At 45.4% G+C, this 20,432-nt stretch overlaps 1 protein-coding gene across 1 annotated transcript in view; it reads right to left on the bottom strand.

The window, feature by feature from the left end:
* ADAMTS5 (ADAM metallopeptidase with thrombospondin type 1 motif 5) overlaps positions 1-20,229 on the bottom strand; it is a 51,004-nt gene extending 30,775 nt beyond the window's left edge. Inside the window, 2 exon segments of the mRNA XM_043593797.1 lie at positions 5,862-5,994; positions 17,875-20,229. Coding sequence (XP_043449732.1) covers positions 5,862-5,994; positions 17,875-18,978 — 1,237 coding nt within the window. The 5' untranslated portion in view covers positions 18,979-20,229.
* Positions 20,230-20,432: the final 203 nt, after the last annotated feature.

The raw sequence follows: 20,432 nt of genomic DNA, 5'->3' as shown, positions 1-20,432 counted from the left end.
ATGAATGGTAAGTGTATCAGTTATAGAATTCGGAAGGAAGAAAACTTAATTTGGGGGCCTTCTAGCTAGCTGTGGATACAAAGGATATTGAATCCTTTGTAACCAAATTCAGGATTATCTCCTGGAAGATCAACACTAACGAACCATTATAGGATAGCATCGAAATCTTGGGTTTTAGAGCCAAGTGAATTGGGTTCACGTCTTACCCTAGCAGTATACTAGCTGTTGACCTCGGGCACGTTTAGAAATTTCTTAAAGATGCTTACATCTCTGTGTTTTTTCCTTTCTTGGGTGACTCACTGATAGTGCTTACCCCATGGCATTTTGTGAGGATCAAATAATATAAAAGATGCAAGGTGCTTAGAAAATACACTTGACAAGTATCAAAGGCCCAGGGATTGTGAGCTGACTTTATTGTTCTCACTGATATCCTCGCTTTGTTATGCTCTTGAGTACTCTAATCTTAAGTAGTTTTGATAAATTTGGATATTAACAGACAATTGAGGAGAGAAGGAGACGTTTGCTAACCATTAGAGGGGGAAAAAATCATGCATCAAGTTTGTGATGTCTTTACTCTTTATGTGACCTTCAACTTGGATTTCTACACATGTGGCAGACAATCTAGAGGCTTCCACAAGAGAAATGGGAATTGGGATAGGATACAGAAAACACAGAACCGGCACACAAAAAACCCTAAATCTCCCATTGCTGCGGGACGTAGAGTCGAGACCCATTTCCACCTTTCATCCGGGGGCCAAGAATGACAGTGTGGTATGGCTCCAGACTAGATAGAAAATAATAATAATAATAATACATTTAGCTCACGTTGATTAAAGCTATACGTTCGGGTTTAAATCCAAGTTTAATCCTAGCTTCCTTTCACTCCACATTCACAGTTGGTCCTGACATCTGATTCTGTGTGTTGGCTTCAGTCTATGGTGTTTCGAGGGCCTCTGCAGCTTTTCAAAACATGGCCTTGTTTAATCTAATCATCTCTGGGAGCACAGTCACACACATCAGCGCAACCAAAGAACTCCCTCTAACCACAGCAAAACAGGGGCAGCCGGGCTGCCGTGTCTCCACCACTTACTTCCTAAGCCTCCAGCTGAATACTTGGCTTTGACTTTTTAAGTTGCCTGACTTTAGCTCAGGAAGCATTTTGGAGTCTTTCACGGTGGAGAGATTCCCTTAGCACATTTTATAATTAACTACGATAAAGCAAAGCTTCAGCAAGTTCGCAAATGATGGATTTCATTAGCCTAAATAAAATCAGATTGTTCTCCTTCGCATATGGGGAGCTGGCCCAACATCAATAAAATTATTATTTTGGAGAACCATGTGTGCAACAGGTGAAATCTTTATTATTACAAGCCAATAATAAAAGTTTGACAAGTTAAAAATATAAACTCAAAATGTAAACTTACATTCACTTGCAAACTTTCCACAGTTCACACTTGGGTTATAAAATGGCCATAACTACATTCTTGCCTCCACTCAAGGCACACGGATGAGGACTGTGTTCCCGAGAGTTTAAAGCAACTTCTTAAAATGTCCGAACAATTTAGTCGATGTTTACATACACAAAACATGGCAAGGAGGAAGACAAATTATTATTGCCTGTGTAGGGTCTATATTTATCAAAATCTATTTTCCAGAAGCCTGCACTGGCATCAGTAGACTATGTATCTCCAAAATCTAGCTCTTTTTATGGAAACGATTAGCAGGAAAAGAGAAGTGTTCACATTAATATCTGGTCCAGGGAAAGAGTCACTTTTCAGAATTGTTCATTGAAGCCACTCTGATTTTAGCCTGATGGACAGAGAAGCTGTAAGATGGGTCCTTCAGGCTAGTTCAAGTACTTCACGTTAATTTTCAAGTTCGGAAACATTTTAGATAGAGGGGATACAAGACCAAAGAAAATTGTGATTCAAATCTGACTCTGTATTTTAAACCACTAGGTACAGAAATACGCAGTGGTGGGGCATAGCGTGAGAAACTTCAAGTCCGTTAATGGAAGCATTATTCTTTTCCTTCCTTAATTAAAAAAAACATTAAGTGTGTTCATTTCAAGACAGAGAGAGTGAGTGGGGGAGGGGCAGAGAGAATGGAGAGAGAGAATCCCAAGCAGGCTCTGCACTGTCAGCGTGGAGCCCGACCTGGGGCTCGAACTCACAGGATGCGAAATCCCAACCTGAATCGGAATCAAGATCCGACGGAGCCACAGGCACCCCGAAAGCATTTTCCTTAATCAAATACAGTAAAACCTTGCTTTGCGAACATAATTCGTTCTGGGCAAACACGTTTGTAATCCAAAGCACTCGTGTCCCAAAGCGAATTTCAAGAACCACTGGCTCAGTTGTGATCATGCGATGTTCAGCCTCATGTACTACTTGTATTGCAAGACATCGCTCGGTTAGCAAGTTAAAATTTATTGGACCTATTTGCTCATCTTGTGAAACACTCACAGACCAAGTTACTTGCACTTCAAGGTCTCACTGTATATCTTTTTACTGCTTATAGAAGAAATAAAGTAGAAAAATTATGGGAACAGCCTAGAAATTTTCTTCACGGCTTATGCTTGGAGCACAGTAACATACCTCCACAGTCTGTGTGCATGAAGCAAACTGCACATTTTGGAATGTTCTCAAGCAGATTTCAAAGCACTCTAGCAAAAACTGAGGTCACTTTACCACTGTCCACAGCCTATATATATAACCTCCCAATCTGGAAAGTGGTAAATGTCTAATAAAAGGAAGGGAAGAAATCACACGAGAAGAATGAAGTGGAATTAGAATCCAGAGCATGGTTAGCTCAGACCCATGGTTTCATGCAACAATCTAAAAATAAAGTGCCGGAAACAGCTCAGCGAGTGGCATTACCAAAGATCACACTGGCTGCAGAGGCAAGACTGAAATAACAGACAGATGATGAGGAAATATTTTGTGGGGTTATTGTCTCTAATTTCTTTAAGGCTCGTACTTTATAACATATGTTCACAATATCTAGGCAAGAGGTGAAATTAAAGAATAATAAAGCAATTAGAAAATAAAGAGAATGCAAGCCAGATCCCTTTGCAAAAGGAAAATTAAGTCCATATCCCCTTATCCCCAGATCTTAAATTTCTCAGATTAAGCTATATGTAATGCAGAAAGATAGATTAAGTGGGCAGTGTTTGACTGAAGAATGGATTATAGAGAATTCTAAAGAAGGAAACAGAGATGACCCAACCAAGAAATTAAAGGGAACAGAGGGCATGGTCATATAATCAAAGATTTGGGCTTGAGTTTTTCGCATAGAAGCCTATACTTCTCCATCATTGTTCCCTTGTAAAACTGCCCAATACTGTACCATTAAGAAAAGTCCTTATTGTACATATACAGCTTTAATAAAACATTTGTTCTCATCAGCACCTGTCTTCCTACTTCTCAGGCTGCTGGGCCTGCCCACGTTTACCCTTGGTTTAGGAATTCAGGAAGGCTGGGAAAGGTGATGCCAGAAGGTTCTTCATGCCAGCCCAGTTGTCTTGAGAGTCTAATGCATCCCCAAAGAGACTTACTTTACTGCCACAGCGATACTCTTGCAGAGAAACCTCCCAAATGCTAGCAATGCGTGATAACAGCCCATTGCAGGATTAAAGGGAGAAATAGCCCTTCCTTCAAGAACTTTGTAATCTCTTCTTTAGAAGATCAGGATGTAGGGCTCATAATCTTACGGATGGCTGATGTCACAATCCAACAGTGTCACTTACTCACAGAGTCTGAGATGAAGCAGCCTCTGCCTACCCACAGATACAGAACCTTTCTTTCGGAACTTCCATCGCTCTGAATAATGGTGATTAACTACTGGTGTACTTTCAAAATCATCTCTGCTTAATGATAATCCTCTGGAGCATTTGGGCTAATTCTTCTTAGCTTCTGCTGCACGTTCAGAATGTTGCCTTGGGCAGCTCTTGTGTTTTTCCCACTTACTCACTCGTGCACATCCGTCTATAGGTAATAAATACTGATTAAGGATCTATATTAGGCTGTATCATTATCAGCTTAATAGGTATAAATGAGAGAGAGGTAAAGACATATTCCCAGCTCTGAGAGCTCAAATAGCATATGTGTTTTAAAAACCTTTTCAGGCTTGCCAGGTCTTTTTTTTTTTTTTAATGTTTATTCATTTTTGAAAGACAGAGAGAGACAGAGTACAGCAGGGGTGGGGCGGAGAGAGAGGGGGAGCAGAGAATCAGAAGCAGGCTCCAGGCTCTGAGCTGTCAGCACAGAGCCCGAGCGGGGCTCGAACTCACAGACCGCAAGATCATGACCTGAGCCGAAGTCGGACGCTCAACCGACTGAGCCACCCAGGTGCCCCATTGCCAGGTCTTTTAAAGTAGCACACATCTCATCATTAGCCCACGTTACAGACAAGAAATGGAGACTCAGTGTCTGAATCTCTTGCGTGAGACAAATCAGAGACCACGGAGGCCGAGATGAGACTCCGTCTGGAGGCTACAGATGCCCAATTAATGTATAAATTAAATTATTATCAGTGATGCCATAAGGTGGTTATTTATGTTAAGGCTTTTATGTCCGTGTGCTGTTTTTTTTTCCTTAGATAGTAAGAAGAGTGTCAGTGGAGAAAATTGGAGTCGTGATTAATACTTAAGAATTGAAATTTAACCACTGATTTCCACTTCACTGTTGCATTGTGCTGACTTACACAATTACATCTCTGATTTGAAGTTATTTGACTCTCCAAGGAAAACACAGCAGCCAGAAACCTGCCCTCTGTGAAATGTTCTCTGCCTACTAGGAATGTGAAAAAGCAGCTTTTAATTTCTGTTTAAGAATTACAGTTTTAGGTTAAAAACCTCAATCTGTTTAAGAGAAATAGAGCAAAAAAGTATCAAAGCATACTCTGCTCCCAAGAAGATGATGCTAAAAGGTGAGCCATACGTCTAACGTTAAATGAATGTGCTACCTAAGAAGCAAAACAGAAGCATATGTGGTTATAAATAACAGCTGGTGTCTGTAACCTACCCAATTTGGACCCCAAAATAACTCCATGAAATCGGCACCATTATTCCTATACTTCAGATATGAAAACAAGCTTTGAGAATTTAAATAGTAAGACCAATGTGACACAGCAGAAAGTACTTTAGGAAGAATTGAGCCCAGATGTGTCTGATTCTAATATCTAATTCTAAATACTAAAGTACTCATATACCTAGGAACCTAGGTCACTGCCCGGGAAACACATTTCCTAACTGCTGGGATATTTTTCAACAATTAACTCCGTCCTAAATTCCCAATCTTAAGATTTAGACGTGTCTCTTATAACACACAAATCGGGTGACATTTGAAGACAAACCCTGTGGACTGTTGGTCTCAGTTTGTCTTTGTTATTAAAGACGAGATAGGACTGTTTGTTATAAGCTATTATTTACCTTTGACAGGAGCTATTATCGCTCACAGTGGAATAAACATGACAAATCTCTGTGCAAAACTGATTAGCCCTGGAGGAGTCCGGAGACTCTTGGGTAACTTTCAAGAGGCACCTCGCTGCATTTCATAGTCAACTGTGACAAATTCCATCTCAGAGTCATTGATGGATACACGTCACAGGACAGTAGCTGTCGCAAACTTCTCTTAGACGTTTAAATGACACTGTCCACAGGCAACATCTCCTGTGTGCCCGACTGTGCCTTCCTTCTCCCTAACCAGTTAACCCTACAAGTGCAAATATAAACACATTTAATCCCCAGCAGTACATCTGAACCTGGAGAGATCTGGAATTAATTGCCAAGTATTTTGGTTCCCGTTGCAGCTGTTACAAGTGTTTGATTTGGCGAGGGAAGAGAATAAGGCGCTGCATACCAATTTCGTGAGCCACGGTGAAAGCCGCATGGAGGCCATCATCTTCAATCACAGCACAGCTGCGCTCCGGGGAACATATGGTCCCAACGTCTGCCATTCCCAGGGTGTCACATGAATGATGCCCACATAAATCCTGCCGGGGAGAAAGAAAGAAATCATTAAAATCAATTTACATCCAGAAGGAGCCACCTTGGCGAGTCACTTGCTCACTCCAAACAGCAAGAGGGGGATAGGTTTATGGGATCACCTGTTCAGCTCTGGAAATGCTCCAAAGACAGATTAGTGGCATGGACTCTTCTAAACATCTCCTGGCCCCAGAGGGGATGGGACTCAACTGCATTTAAAAAGAAGTCCTGGGATTGTAGCTTGTCCGTTACAATAGCAACCTCGGCTCTCACAAAGAGGTACAGCATATACACAGGCACTTAACGGGCAGGATCACTTTCACATACAGTCATGCTTACCAAAGCCCTCAAATTCTGACCGAAAGTCATGCTAAGCTTATCAGAAGCCCGGCCTAATAATTTATTTTGCATCACAGGGGCAAACTGCAACCACGTGTTTGTGGCAAAATACAAGTGTATCAGTAACTCAAATAGGAAACTAAATTGCAATCCAAAAGCGTAATCCCTTGAAAGATTGGCTCTTCATTTCCAAATGCAGCTGTAATTTCATTGGTTACGTCTTCAAAAATGCATGCATTCTTACTCATAGCATCCGATGCAGCGTTTCTCAACCTGATCAATCTGCGGAAAATATACGCGATATATTGTGTTTATAGAAGTGAGTGGGAGCATTTTTCTGATGAGAAGTTGTATAGCTTTGAAAAGCTTCTCAAAGAAAAACATGATCATATCCCATTAAAATGATCATTAAATATGATCGAGTTAGCTGAAAGAGACATCACGAGACAATTGTAAGTTATGAAGCATAAAGAGAAAATATAAGCCAGGATTTTGTACATGATCGATCTGTAATAAGCTTTCCCTTAAATGCTATTTGAGTATTAAGAGACATCAGAACTTCTTGTGTTTGACCACCGTCTTCAATGAAAATTAATGAACATTGTGTATTTCCACATCCCCAAATGCAAGATAGTATCCTAGTGAGCCATAAATGAATTCCAGAAGAAAAAGGTTTTTTTTTAATACCATTATAAAAGATGACTATTTACCGGTTGAGATAATAAGTATTGTTTCCATCATAGCTATTATCTTTGCATCCCCAACTACGACAATGTCTGGTTCATTTGCTTAATTGAGGTGAACTGGGACATAGAGTCAGATGCAGCGTAGACCTTGCACACCTTCTAGCATACACGGTATGCTAGAAAGCTCTCAGCAGGTTCCAGGAAGTCAGTGCACGATGTTTTTACTACATAACCAACATTACCCACTCCATGTCAACATAGTCATCTAACTCTTCCCTATTTTGCTGCATACAAATCTAACCAAGGTAAAGAATATTTAAAACATATACCCTACGATCTTCTCTCTACACTTTCAGGTCCTTATTGTGTTCCATAGATTATGAGATCCCAGCTGTGACGCACTACATTGTTGCCTCCATGTTATTATAGCTTCAGACAGTGGAAATCTCGGCCAAGTAGCCTTGGTGAATCAAGTCCCCAAACCAGCAATAGCCTCCCCAAGTTTCCTGTGTATCCTCATATGTCATCCCGTGGGATCTCAAATTACAGCTGTTGAGAACAAATTAGTAGCTTTTAAAATTGAAACTGGAACACGCTTTTGCATAATAATCAGTCTTCGAGATAATAATATAGCACAATACATTTTCAATCCAGTTTTTCTCCAATCATCTCAGTCACGTCAAGACCAAAGACTCACTTGTCATTGCTAGACACGACAGGCTTTCCCTGCACACATTTTTTGTAAACCCAGAGTGACGTGTATCGTCACAAGTTGGGGGTCGTTATCTTCAAATAACGAAATGCAGGAATTGTTGTCCCTTCTTACTCCGTATGTCGTTCAGCAGCTCAGATGAAGAGTCACAGCAAATGGAAATGGCCCTCCTGCTTTGAACAAAGTTTAAACTGGATTCTTAATATCTCTCTGTGTGCTTGTGTCAATTGCTCATTAGAGGCTATCAACTCTCCTTGTTATCCGTGAATTGCATTCAATGCAGTTGGCCCTTTGCCACAGAAATGTGTGCATGTGCCAAAATTATGAACAGAAGCAGTTGTTCTTTTTTTTTTTTCTTTTTGTAAGCACAACTGATTAAACCCCTTGATGACACGGCCATACTTTACATAATTTCGTAACTATAATTATGTAAACTGGCAACCTCTCCACTTCATTCACGCATTGCAAACCTTGGCAACCCAGATACAGTTTCATCCCCAAGATTTCGAACGAGAAGTCTGTATTTCGTTGTGATCCGATGTTCATGCCAATGCGTAAAAACTCAACTTGTGCATCAAATTACTGAGAATACAGCACATCACACCTATACCAATTTGTGGTAGAGATTTATGACATTTACAGGTGCACACTTTATTTGAAGTTAGTAGGATTTTTTTTAAATGTTATTTCAGATTAGGAGTAAGGAGACAAGGGGGCGATAGCACCTATCTGTCTATCTATCTATCTATCTATCTATCTATATCTATCTCTATTATCCATCCATCCATCCCTCCACCTATCTGTCTTCTGGATCTGGAGGCAGGGGATATTGAAAAAATGGTGACTCATACATACTATCCACATAAAAGGTAATTAAGTGAAAACTGCTAATAAGAGTTTCTGCTTGGTCAGTGTAGACCTGAAGGTACGTTATAGTTTTGTTATGTTAAAGATGGCCCTTTTCATGCAGGATCCAGATCTTATCACCATGGTGTAGATAGCACTGCAAAGGAAGATTAGTAAAATATAAACGTTGGAAAAGCATGCAGAAACTTAACAGGTGGCTTGTGGTGTAGGCCAGGAGATATGACTGGGACATTGGATCTAACTCAAAAATAGAGCTTAGATGGTCAACAAGATCGATGAAGACTTGACAAGGAAGTCATTGACACGGTGACCACTCACCAGATGTGGCCGTTTAGGGGATTATGAATGTGTCAGCATCTGTGATTCATCATGAAATTTAGAAGGACTAGTAGCACCCCAGACCTATTCTTGGGGATGGAGTCAGGGGGAGGGAGCCAGAAAAGTATGCTACCTGGAGAAGCAGATGCCCAGAAGATAGTACAAATCCCACTTGACCCACTGGTCCCAATGACCCCTTAGCAAATCCCAGTGGTCAGTAATGAAGCAAGAAGACATGAGAACGTGCAAAGAGGAATGAATAGCGAGAGCCATGGGATTTCTTGCCTTGACTGGGAGACTGGCCTCTCATGCAGCATAAATGCGCTGCGGGAAGGAGCCAAAAAGCAACACAAGGTAAGAAGAGCAGCCATCATCACACCTGCAGCAATGGCAGCCCCAATTAAGGGAGAGTTCCTCGTCCAATGGAATCCTGAGTTAAATACCAGCAACTTCTGTTTATATAAATATTACCATCTCATAAGGGCAAGCATGGAGCTCAAGAGAAGGGCACAGAAGACGGATTAATAAGCCTAAGATGCCTGTCTGACTTCCCAATTCCTACGAAAAGGGATTAAGACAGAAGAATTCATCTTGCATGGTACATATTTTAGTCTTAAGTACTATTCAAACATATACACCATAATGCAGACTTATCTGTGCATCCAATTCTTGAGGTGTCATTTGCCTTTCTGGCCACCTGTACAGCAATCCCCAATAGCAGAGGTCTTGATTTAGATCTCAAGTGAAACTGGGTTCATCGGGTCTGTTGGTCTGACCATTATGGTGACCCATGGTATACAATCTCTGTCCATGCTTCTGGATACAACTAGGTGATACAAATATACCGAGGCCATGGATCCAGATGCATCGATTCCTAAAACAATTATGATGTGCCCCCAATCTGCTGACGCTGTGCTCAGTGCTGACCCTGTGATAAATAAATAAGATCTGATCTTGGCCTTAAGAAGCATCGCGATCTAGTGAGCAAAACAGATATGCCAAGAAGGAGGCAAATTGTGACATGCTATTACAACTGATTTTTGAGGGAATGGAGAATGAATCTGAATCAATAAAAGTGTCTCAAAGGAGGTGACTGATACTGAGGGATGAATAGAAGTCTGAAAGTCTTAGAGGAGGGGTATCCCAACCAGGAAAGATTGGTCAATACATCAGGGGGTGGTAGAAGGCAGGCTCTGTTTGGGGGGAATGACAGGGAGCTTGTCATGGCTGGAGAATGTAGGATCTGTCGGGTGAAAGGCAATCAGGGGAAGCTGGAAAGATGGTGTGGCCCAAGTTCCAAGATGGGACATTTTGTCTGCTAAAGGTAAAGTAAGAAGAAGGGAAAGACGGAAGCAGCAAGCTGGAGGTTAGGGGGAGGAAATGCTTGGGAGAGTCCTTTTGGAGAACAGGAATGGAAGCTGATTAGACACAGTCAATGCAAAGTAGACCACTGCTTTTTTAAGGTTTTATTTATTTATTTTGAGAGAGAGAGAGAGATAGAGGGAGCTCGCAAGCAGGGGAGGAGCAGAGAGAGAGAGAGAGGGAGAGAGAGAGAATCCCAGACTCTGAGCTGTCAGCACAGAGTCCCACACGACCCGGGGCTGACCTGAGCCCAAATCAAGAGTCAGTTTTAACCAACTGAGCCACCCAGGCACCCTTAACGCAGATCACTTTTTAATTCTAACACTACTAGTCAGAGTCATTACCTAAGTTGTTTAAATGCTTTGAGACAAAGTTCCCTCATCATTAACATAAGGAATTTTGGACCAGGGGATCCCTAAGTCTTTCCAGCTCTACCTGTGTTGATATTAAATGGAAACACTCCAATTTATAGGTGGAGAAATTAAAGCTCAGGGCAATCAGTGTCCCAAGTTGCAAGCCTGAGACGGGTGAAGCCAAAATTTGAACCCACATCTAAACGCCCCAATTCCTAAACCACCTTCACCATGGTACTGGTAAGGCATCACACATATTTTCCTTGACAGTTCTGTTACCTTTTACATTTATAGCCTGTGCCTGATCAAGCAAATTCTTTCCTACAACAAATAATGCAGCATGGTCTTTATCTCTACAGTGTGTTCAGTAAAACTCAGCAATTTAGAAGCATACTAAATGTATAAAAGCACTGAGAAAGATATTCCAGAAAAGAAGAAAATGGAAGGGCTGGATAAGAAACCTGGACTTCATTTACTTGTACTTTCTTTCTCTCTCTCTCTCTCTCTCTCTCTCTCTCTCTCTCCCCCCTACCACATCTGATTGGTCACCTAAGTCACTGATCCCACCTACCAAATGTCTCCTCCTCTTCCTTCCATTATGGCTTCCTGCCTGTACCATCATCTGAGGCTTCTAAGTGGTCCCTTTGTCTCATGTAACTGCCCTGCCTGTACGCAGCAGTCAGTTACCTTCCAGAGCCCAGATCTGATTAGCATGGCATTCAACCTGCAAGCCAGGCTTCCTGTCAGCCTCCACTGCACTGTCATGTCCCCTCTTGTCCGCTATTTCCTGCATATCTTATCAACATTTTGGGGCCAAACCTTAGCCCAAGCACTCCTTCTGTTGGAAAAGGCTAATTAACTCACAGCCACCTCATTTTAAAATCTCTTGATTTGGTGCCTGCTTCTGTATTGCTAATGCCATTCTTTTCATTTTGATTATCTCAAGTCTCCTTTTGAAGGTTACTGATGGAGCCTGCAACAGCTCCCCCTGGATTGAGTCCAACTACTCCCGCTGGAAGGCTCATCCCAGAACATACTCCTGGTCACGGCCGTTTTACATCCGTAGATTACCATTGGATTTAATTAACAACTTAAAATCTTGGGGCGCCTGGGTGGCTCAGTCGGTTAAGCGTCCGACTTCAGCCAGGTCACGATCTCACGGTCCGTGAGTTCGAGCCCCGCGTTGGGCTCTGGGCTGATGGCTCAGAGCCTGGAGCCTGTTTCCGATTCTGTGTCTCCCTCTCTCTCTGCCCCTCCCCCGTTCATGCTCGGTCTCTCTCTGTCCCAAAAATAAACGTTGAAAAAAAAATTTTTTAAATAAAATAAAATCTTAAGTGTGGTGCTTTGAACTGACTTGTGTCTCCCCCAAAACCTCAAATTCGTATGCTGAAGCCTTAATCCCCAATGTGACTGTATTTGGAGGTAAGGCCAAAAAGAAGGTAATTAAGGTTAAATAAGATCATAAGGGTGGAGCCCTAATCCAATAGGATTAGTGTCCTTCAAACAAAAGACATTGAAATCTCCTCTCTCTCCTCTCCCCTCCAACCATCAATGCCGGACCCTGGAAGAAAGGCCATGTGAGCATACAGCGAAAACGTGGCAGGAAGAGATCTCTCACCAAAAACTGAATAGGTTGGAACCTGGATCCTGGACTTCCCAGGCTCCAGAACTGTAAGAAAATGTTTCTGTTGTTTAAGCCCCCCAATCTATGGTATATATATTTTTTTATAGCAGCCTGAACAGACTAGATACACATGACACACAATTTCTTCTATAATCTAGTTGTCATCGTCTTCTCTAGACTAGACTCTATCAACCTCTGCCTTCGTATTGTGTGCTGTATCACTTCCAACCCCTTTTGTCCCTGGGCCATTGCACATGACAGCGGGGCAAGTTTGCAACGCCTACTTCCTCCTTACGGTCTGGTTAACTCTGAGACTTCTTCCAAATTGAACTCAGCTGGGTTAGGCAACCTTCTAACGCATTTGCATGATATCTCATGGGCACATGTGTCATAAAAATCATCATGCTATATAGCAATTATCCATTTCCTTGTCTGTTTCCTGGGACAGATCCTTAGGAAAGGGGTCACATTTTAAATTTCTGAATCCCTCTCTGTTTATTAGGAACATACTGACTGTCTGACTAAATTAGTCATACTATTTCGTTTAGAGAGCATTAGGACTACGTTCTCTCTCTGCCACTTGTCAGTTATTACTCTTAGAAGACTATTTCTTTTCATTAATGTCTTCATCTGCCCAATTATGATGATATTTTGGTTGTATAACACAATGATAGCATGATATCACATACACAATGCCATTATGTTAAGATCTATGGGCAGAATTGATTATTCCTCCCTTCTCTTTTCACATACTTTGTTTATAACTTGGTCACAACATTTACCCAAATTTTCCTTAATTAGAGTGATATATGCGTGCACCTGCTGCCTTTCCCTTGGTGATAAGCCCAGTTGGGCAGGGAACAGGTATATTCCACGTATGCTGCATTCAGTTGCATCAATGAGTGCCTCACACATAGAAGGTATTCATATCCATGCGCCAAAAGTGAGAGAGAGAGAGAGAGAGAGACAGAGAGAGACAGAGACAGAGACAGAGACAGAGAGACAGTAATTACATAAGTCCTGTGTGTTTTGGTATATTGTCTGTAACGAACCTTAGATTTTTTAGAATATTCTTCACTGTATTTATCGGTTTATTTATCAATTGAGATATAATTGACTTGTATTAGTTTTAGGTGCACAACATGAGGATCTGATATATGTATATGTTGTGAAATGGTCACCACAATAAGTCTGGTTAATATCCATCACTATGCATAGTTAAGTTTTTTTTTTCTTGTGATGAGAACCTTTAGGTCTATTCTCTTAGCAATTTGCAACTCACATTTGTTTTTTTCTTTTTAATGTTTATTTATTTTTGAGGGGGGAAGGGGCAGAGAGAGAGGGGGACAGAATCTGAAGCAGGATCCAGGCTCCCAGCTGTTAGCACAGAGCCCAATGCAGGGCTCCAACTCACTAACTGTGAGATCATGAGCTAAGCCAAAGTCTGACGCTTAACCAACTGAGCCACCCGGGTATCCAACAAATTTTTTTAAATGTCTATTTATTTATTTTTGAAAGGGGCATAGAGGGGGTGGGGGAGACAGAGAATCACAAGCAGGCTCTGTGCTGTTGATGCGGGGCTCGAACTCATGAACTATGAGCTCACGACCTGAGCTGAAACCAAGAGTCTAAGAGCTAACTGATTGAGCCATCCAGGCACCCCTACATTTGTTTTTAAAATGTCAACTACAGCTGCTTAATCTGCTCCCAGTCTTCCCATTTCTGAGTTATTTAGATGTTTATTGATTAGGATTGATCTATACAGGCTAGGAACCCTGGCTAAGAGTTCACTTTGGACTTTAAATGGGATTTGAACTCAGATGGGCAAGTGGATTAGTCAATCTAGTCAGCAAGCAAGTAAGAAACAGCACATCCTTCTTCCTCCTAGCTTCAGGTCACCCGTTAGGGCTCCCTATTGTCACAAGCTAACAAGGGGCTGGCTGCTGGAGGAGAAATGCTCTCTCATTTCTCAGCACTGCAGAGCAGAACATACGGAGAGGTGTTAGCTGAGAGACAATTGCCTATTAACTCGCAGAGCGATAACTAATGAAGGCGAGTGCACCTTGTATATTGCACAGTCTGTAGCTGGTTCATTTTCAGTCGAATGCTTTCGATCCATGTTAAGTTTGGGATGAGGGGGGTCTTAAACAGTCTCCAATTTTATCATCCTGCAGGTAGGACATTTGTTCCCAAAGAAGAGTGTGTGGTCTCCTAAATGGGTTTAAGAGACTGTCTTTAAAGACCTATTTTAAAACAAAAGAGGAAACCAGGGGACAAGGAAAAGATTCTGGAAAGCCAAACGAAATCCTGGGGAGATCAGATGTCTACTGTTTGATGGCAGAAGGGGTGCGAATTCCAGCATGAGCGCTATTCCAGGATGAAAATGGTTCCTCTGCCAGAAAATTGACTGGTGCTAAGTTTCTCTAATTAGAGTGCCAGGTAAATGAATTACTAGCACCATTCTGCTGACTCCCAGACACAACGTTCAAGGTGGCCCGGGCCAGTAAACAGGGGTGGAAAACATATCCTCACACATTCGCTTCGTGCCTGAAAAACAAGCAATTTAAGAGAAGACATCTGGACACAAAATTTGAACGGTTCTCAGAGCCCATCAAAACATGGATTTGATGGCTTGGCGTCTGGTTGCTAAGCAACGTACTTCTTACATTCAAAACAGAGTTGTAAAAGTAGGTTCCAGGTGCCAACTTCGGGTATTTCTCATTGAAGAGAAGAAAAAAAAGCCATGAACGTTTCTCTTAGGTCTTAGGGTACCTGATTTCCACGGTGGAAGGGCTCAGATGATTTCTGCTCTCGTCCCCTTATTTCTCACATTCTGAAGCATTAGGTGGAGTTTAACTTTACATTTCAAGGTACTCTTACTGGATGCTGCCTAAGGGTCTTGTCATATTTTTCTCAGCCCCCCAGTGAACAGCATTCTTTGAAATTAAGTCTATATAGTCACAATACACATGCTTTTCAAGTATTTGGTTCTTCTCAAGTTAGATGTATATACCAGAGGGCCAACCACAACCTAAGTGAGATTCGTTTTACCAAAAGTATGCTTCTGCTTGGCAGGGAGGCGACGGAGGGCCCACATAAAATATTTTCCATGTGCAGACTCCTTTGGAAAATGTTATGTTATTACAATCCTTGTTAACATTAAGATAGACCATTAATCTCTTGGTCCCTTGCTTTTATCTACTTAAAACGTACTGATAGGTTTCAGAGCTTGGAAAATAGGAATTGTTAACTCCCCAAATAAAACACAAATCCAGAAAAGCAATAGGCAGATCATTTAGAACCACTAACGGATTTCCCTTTTTTTTTTTTCTTTCTGGGAAGCAATTAGGAAAATTATGGGGCAGGAGGAGGTAGGGAGTAATGGGGTCTTCTATTAATTTTTGTTTGTTTTAAAAATTATGGAACGTGCATTTGTATTCCAAAATGAAAGTGAACTATTAAAATGACCTACTCATTTGGAGTAGTGTGCCTACAAAAGTATTTTTTCCTCTGTCTCTAGAGAACTTCCTTCCATAAACTCTCTGAAGCCTTCTTCTTGGCAGCTTCTTACGATGCAGCAGAGCAAGAAATCCAGACGTGGAAAATTGCTTACAAGAAAAAAAAAAAGTCTTGGAAACCAAATAAAAAAGGACTAGTTTTACAGGAGAAGTTCACTCCATACAGAAGGCTACAAAACGAATGTTCTTCCATTTCAAAGATTAATGTAGCGCAGAGAAATTACAGGATGGTTTTTAGATCACTTAATGAGAAGGAAGATTTTCCATCGTGCGTAGCCTCATGTCCTGCCAGGTTCTTCCTAAACTGTTGCCCTCTGGCATCTTTGTTTACATGTGGTTTACATTTATGCCCCCCCCCCCCCCCCCATGGACCACAAGTGTTTCTCCATTCCAAATTTGTCGACACTTTTCCTTCATACCAGGGGTGCCTTGGTAAAAACAGAGAATTAGGTGGTGGAGCCCTGTGATTCTAAAGCCTGCAAGCCATCATGGCATCTTCTATCCTAGCTCTGGGCACTCCATTTCATACCATGCATTTGCATGATATTTCAAACTTTCAAATCCTTCAGCTACCCTGGGTGGATCCCAAATACTTAAAGAATGAGCTTTCAAAGGCAATTCTTACCAGGCAGCTGAGAGGCAGGACTTAAAACTGCCAATCAGAGCACAGTCATGAAGCAGGCTCAGAGCTCTGAGGAAGCCAGGCTCAAAACCAGCCCAGGCTCCGTGTCTGAATGTCACATTTAGGTGGGGACTGAATGATTGAGCAAATAGATATTGTGTTCTTCCCAGAACCTCCGGCCTATAGAGATCAGTTTCTTTCCTTCCCCTTTAACCATCTCCTTAAAACAGGGAAATCCTGGGAAAGCATTCCTTCCTCGTGTCTTGACTCTTTGCCCAGGTCTTTCCACACTGGGGCTTCAGAAACATGTTCATCCAAAACGCAAACATGCAAGCTGGATGTGACCCTTCGCTGGCAGCTCCGGAGGGACAGGCAGTGCCTGACTGGAGGACGAGGCAAAGGAGGCACTAAGCATCCTGACAAGACTGGGTTATCCTCCTTGCCCTCCCGAATCCCTTCCTTACCAGAAACAAAAATTCACCAAGGTGGACACGTAAGAACGTCCTTAAAAAGGCAAACTAGAAAAAGAGTCTTTCCTTTGAAAAGTCTTTCCTCAGCTTATGCCACAGGAGTGGTTCCAGTAAGGAAGTATGGACGTTGACAATGAGAGGTCATGGATGAAAGTGGCTACAACGGATGAACCAACAAGCCCCTCCCATGAGGTTGCACCAAGTTGTATATTTAGGCTCACTGAGAGGTGGAAGATCCCCCTTCCCCACCCCCACAAAAGCAGAAGAGGGAGGAGGAGGAGAAAGAAGAGGAAGAAGAAAAGGAGGAGGAGGAGGAAGAAATGGAAGGAAGGAAGGAAGGAAGGAAGGAAGGAAGGAAGAAAGAAAGAAAGAAAGAAAGAAAGAAAGAAAGAAAGAAAGGAAGGAAGGAAGGAAGGAAGGAAGAAAGGCCACCCATTCCAAAGATAAATTTGCTTTTGAGGTGCCTGGGTGCCTCAGTCAGTTAAGCGTCCCAGTTCAGTGCAGGTCATGATCTCCCGGTCCAAGAGTTCAAATCCCGCATCGGGCTCTGTGCTGACAGCTCAGAGTCTGGAGCCTGCTTCAGATTCTGTGTCTCCCACTCTCTCTGCCTCTGCCCTCCTCACACTCTCTCTCTCTCAAAAACAAACACTAAAAAAAAAAAAAAAAAAAAAAAAAGATTTGCTTTTCTCCTTCTCCCACTTAGCTCTGTACGTTTTCTCAACCATTCTAGTCCCTTCTTATCCTATTTGTGCCTCTAGGACACCATATCTCAGACTAGAGACATCCAGCCTGATTGATCGTCTACGCAGGTCTAGCCATTCAAGGCAGGGATTGCTTCTGGGGACACCCAGACCACGCGAGCAGGGCTGCAGGCTAGCTGGGTTATCCTGCAAGGAGCACTCCGGCAAATCCGCAGCGGCAGGCGGCGTGTGGGAGAAGCCAGGCGGTCAGCAAGGCTGAACCTCTGACCCACCTCCTTCCACGGGCGCTCGGACCACCCACGCAGGTTGGACTCACCTCCCGCGTGAACAGAATGGCCGCGTCGTGATGCTCCTCGTGGTCATCCTCCAGCTGGTTGTGCTGATGCTGCCACTTGCAAAAGTTCTTGAGCGTGGTGGCCGCGTTCTTGCTCACCTCCAGGCTCTTGTCCTTGTCACCCAGCACCACCACCTTCACCACGGCCAGGCGGATGTGGTTCTCGATGCTGGCGTGGCTGTACAGCCGGTTGGCGATGGAGGCCAGGGTCAGCAGATAGTGCTGCAGGCCCCGGCCGTACATCCGCGCCATGGACGCGTCAGCCACCAGGAGAAGCTCCACCTGGCGGGCCCGGGAGATGGAGCGGCGCCGCCGCCGCCACCACGTCTGGGGTCCCTGGGTCCCTTCGGAGGAGGGAACCGTCTGGTCCGGGAACTGCGGGGCCAGCTCCCAGCGTGGGCCTGGGGCGCCGTGCGCCGGGGGGCGCTCGCGAGGCCCTGGCGGCGACGCGGGAGTCTCGCAGCTAGCGCGCGGCGGCACTGCCTCAAAGCTGAAGCCCTCGCGGGTGTAGACGTGCAGGACCCGCGAGGACCCATCTCCGTACACTCGCCCGGCCTCTGCCTCGGCCCGGGGCCCGCGCAGCAGCGGCTTCAGGGTGTAGCGCGCGTGCTTCACCGCGAAGAAGCCGTCGAGCCCGCCGCAGAGGTCAAAGACAGCCAGGGAGCGGGGGCTGCCGTCCACGGTGCCGCGGTGGAAGCAGTGGTCCCGGTGGCGCCGGCTGGCACCCGGACCGCTTCCCGCGGGCGCAAAGCCAGCGGCGCCCAGCGAGCCATCGCGCTCCAGGTCCAGGAGGAACCTCCGGCCGCCCGCGTAGACGAGGTAGCCCACCTTGCCGCCGCCGGCGTAGATCTGGTCGATGTTGTGCACCAGCCCGCCGCTCCTGCGCTGCGGCGCCAGGGGGTGCGGGTGGCCCAGAGGCTCGGCCCGCTCCTGCGCCTCCTCCCCCTGCCGCCCGCGGGGCTGGGCGGCCGCTGCGGCAGCCCGAGGCTGCCCGGCTGTATCCTGGGCAGGTGCCGCGGCGGGGCCGGCCGCGACCGGGGGCAGGCGGAGCGCGCACAGCAGCAGGGACGCCCACCCGAGCAGCATAGTGCGCCGCCCGCGGGGAGGGGCCGCGCGACGGGGACTTGATGGGTATCTGTTACTCGGTGTGGAAGTGACCGGGGCGGGAGGTGGGGGGCTCAACACACACTTGCTTGCAAGGCTGAGTCAAGTGTCGGAGGGAGGAGGGCCTGGCGGCAGCGCCAGCCGGTCCCGGCCTCGGTGCCAGCGTGCGAACTTTTCTTTGTTGCTTTGGAAAATGTTTGGATGCGTGCTCCGGAAAAAAAAGGGGGGTAAAAAAAGGAAAAAAAAAAGGGGGGGGGGACGCCGGGTTGTGGAGGTTCCGCAAATACAAGGAAAGGGGGTGGGGGGAATAACCCAAATCCAGCCCCCAATGCAGCCACTAACGGTGCACGACAAAAAGTAAGGATGGTGTCGCGCACCAGGCTGGCAACTGGTGCGCGCGGCCTCCCGCCCCCTCGCTGCTCTGGACCCGCCGGCAGCGGGGGTTCCAAGCTCCGGAGCCCAGTCCTTTTCTTATTCTGTGGGTGTCCTTGACTCTACTAGAACCAGGAGGAAAGGAAGAAAGAGAGGGAGAAAAGCCATAAAAATTGAAACAAAAAATGCCAGGCGCGGCCTGCGGGCAGCCAGCGAAGCGGCGCGTCCGTGTCCCTTCGGATGCAGTGTCGTCCTGCCCGCCGTCATCCCCAGTCGGCCGCTGCGAGCGCGGAGAGCAGCGCGAGCGCTGTGAAGATGCGAGGAGGTGGAACAATGAATTTATAGCGGCATGCCATCCTGCAATGGCAATTTCAACAATTCGTCACTGCAAGCTGCCTCTTAAAGGGAGAGCTTCCCCCACCCCTCCCACCCTTCCCGGTCCGCGCCTAATCAGATGGGGGAGGGCGGGCGAGGGGTGGTGGGGGGGGGAGGGTTGGGGGGGTGATCGAGGAAAGGAAGACCGAGAGGGACCCGGCGAGGTGGAAGGAGGAACGAGGGAGGGAGCAAGGGCGAGAGGGGGGGGAAAAAAGTATTGGGGTAAGAAAAACAGATTTCCTTGGCCTCATTTAAAGCCACAGTGGCTCCGGGTTTGTCTGATATTTCACAACCAATCGGGGTTGGCTAACCCCGGCTTACCTCATCTCCTGAAAGGGGTGTTTTGAAAGTTACTGAGACAGTGCAAGTCTCTCCCTGCCTCCTTCTCTCCTGCTCCTTCTCCCTGGGTAGGAAGTTCCTGCCGCAAGTTTTTTTCCTCGGTGCACGCCCGTGCGCTCCCGCCTCGAAGACCTTGCCACTCCGTCCGCCCGCCCGCCCGCCCGGGGCTTTCGGCTGCCCCAGCGGCCCCTCGCCCCGCGCCCTCCCCGCCGGCCCGCCGCCGCCCCGGTCCCGGGGTGCCTCCCCTCCCCAGGTCCCCGGCCTCTTCGCTGCGGGACGCTCGTCGGGCTCGGGCTCCGGGTGACTAAGTTCTCCCAGCCACCGGCAGAGGGGCCGGGCGGCCGGAGAGC

The sequence above is a fragment of the Prionailurus bengalensis genome, chromosome C2 (genome assembly GCF_016509475.1).
Source record: "Prionailurus bengalensis isolate Pbe53 chromosome C2, Fcat_Pben_1.1_paternal_pri, whole genome shotgun sequence".
NCBI lineage: Eukaryota > Metazoa > Chordata > Mammalia > Carnivora > Felidae > Prionailurus > Prionailurus bengalensis.
Note: the sequence above shows the minus strand (reverse complement) of the source record. Positions and strands in the feature narration are given on the sequence as shown.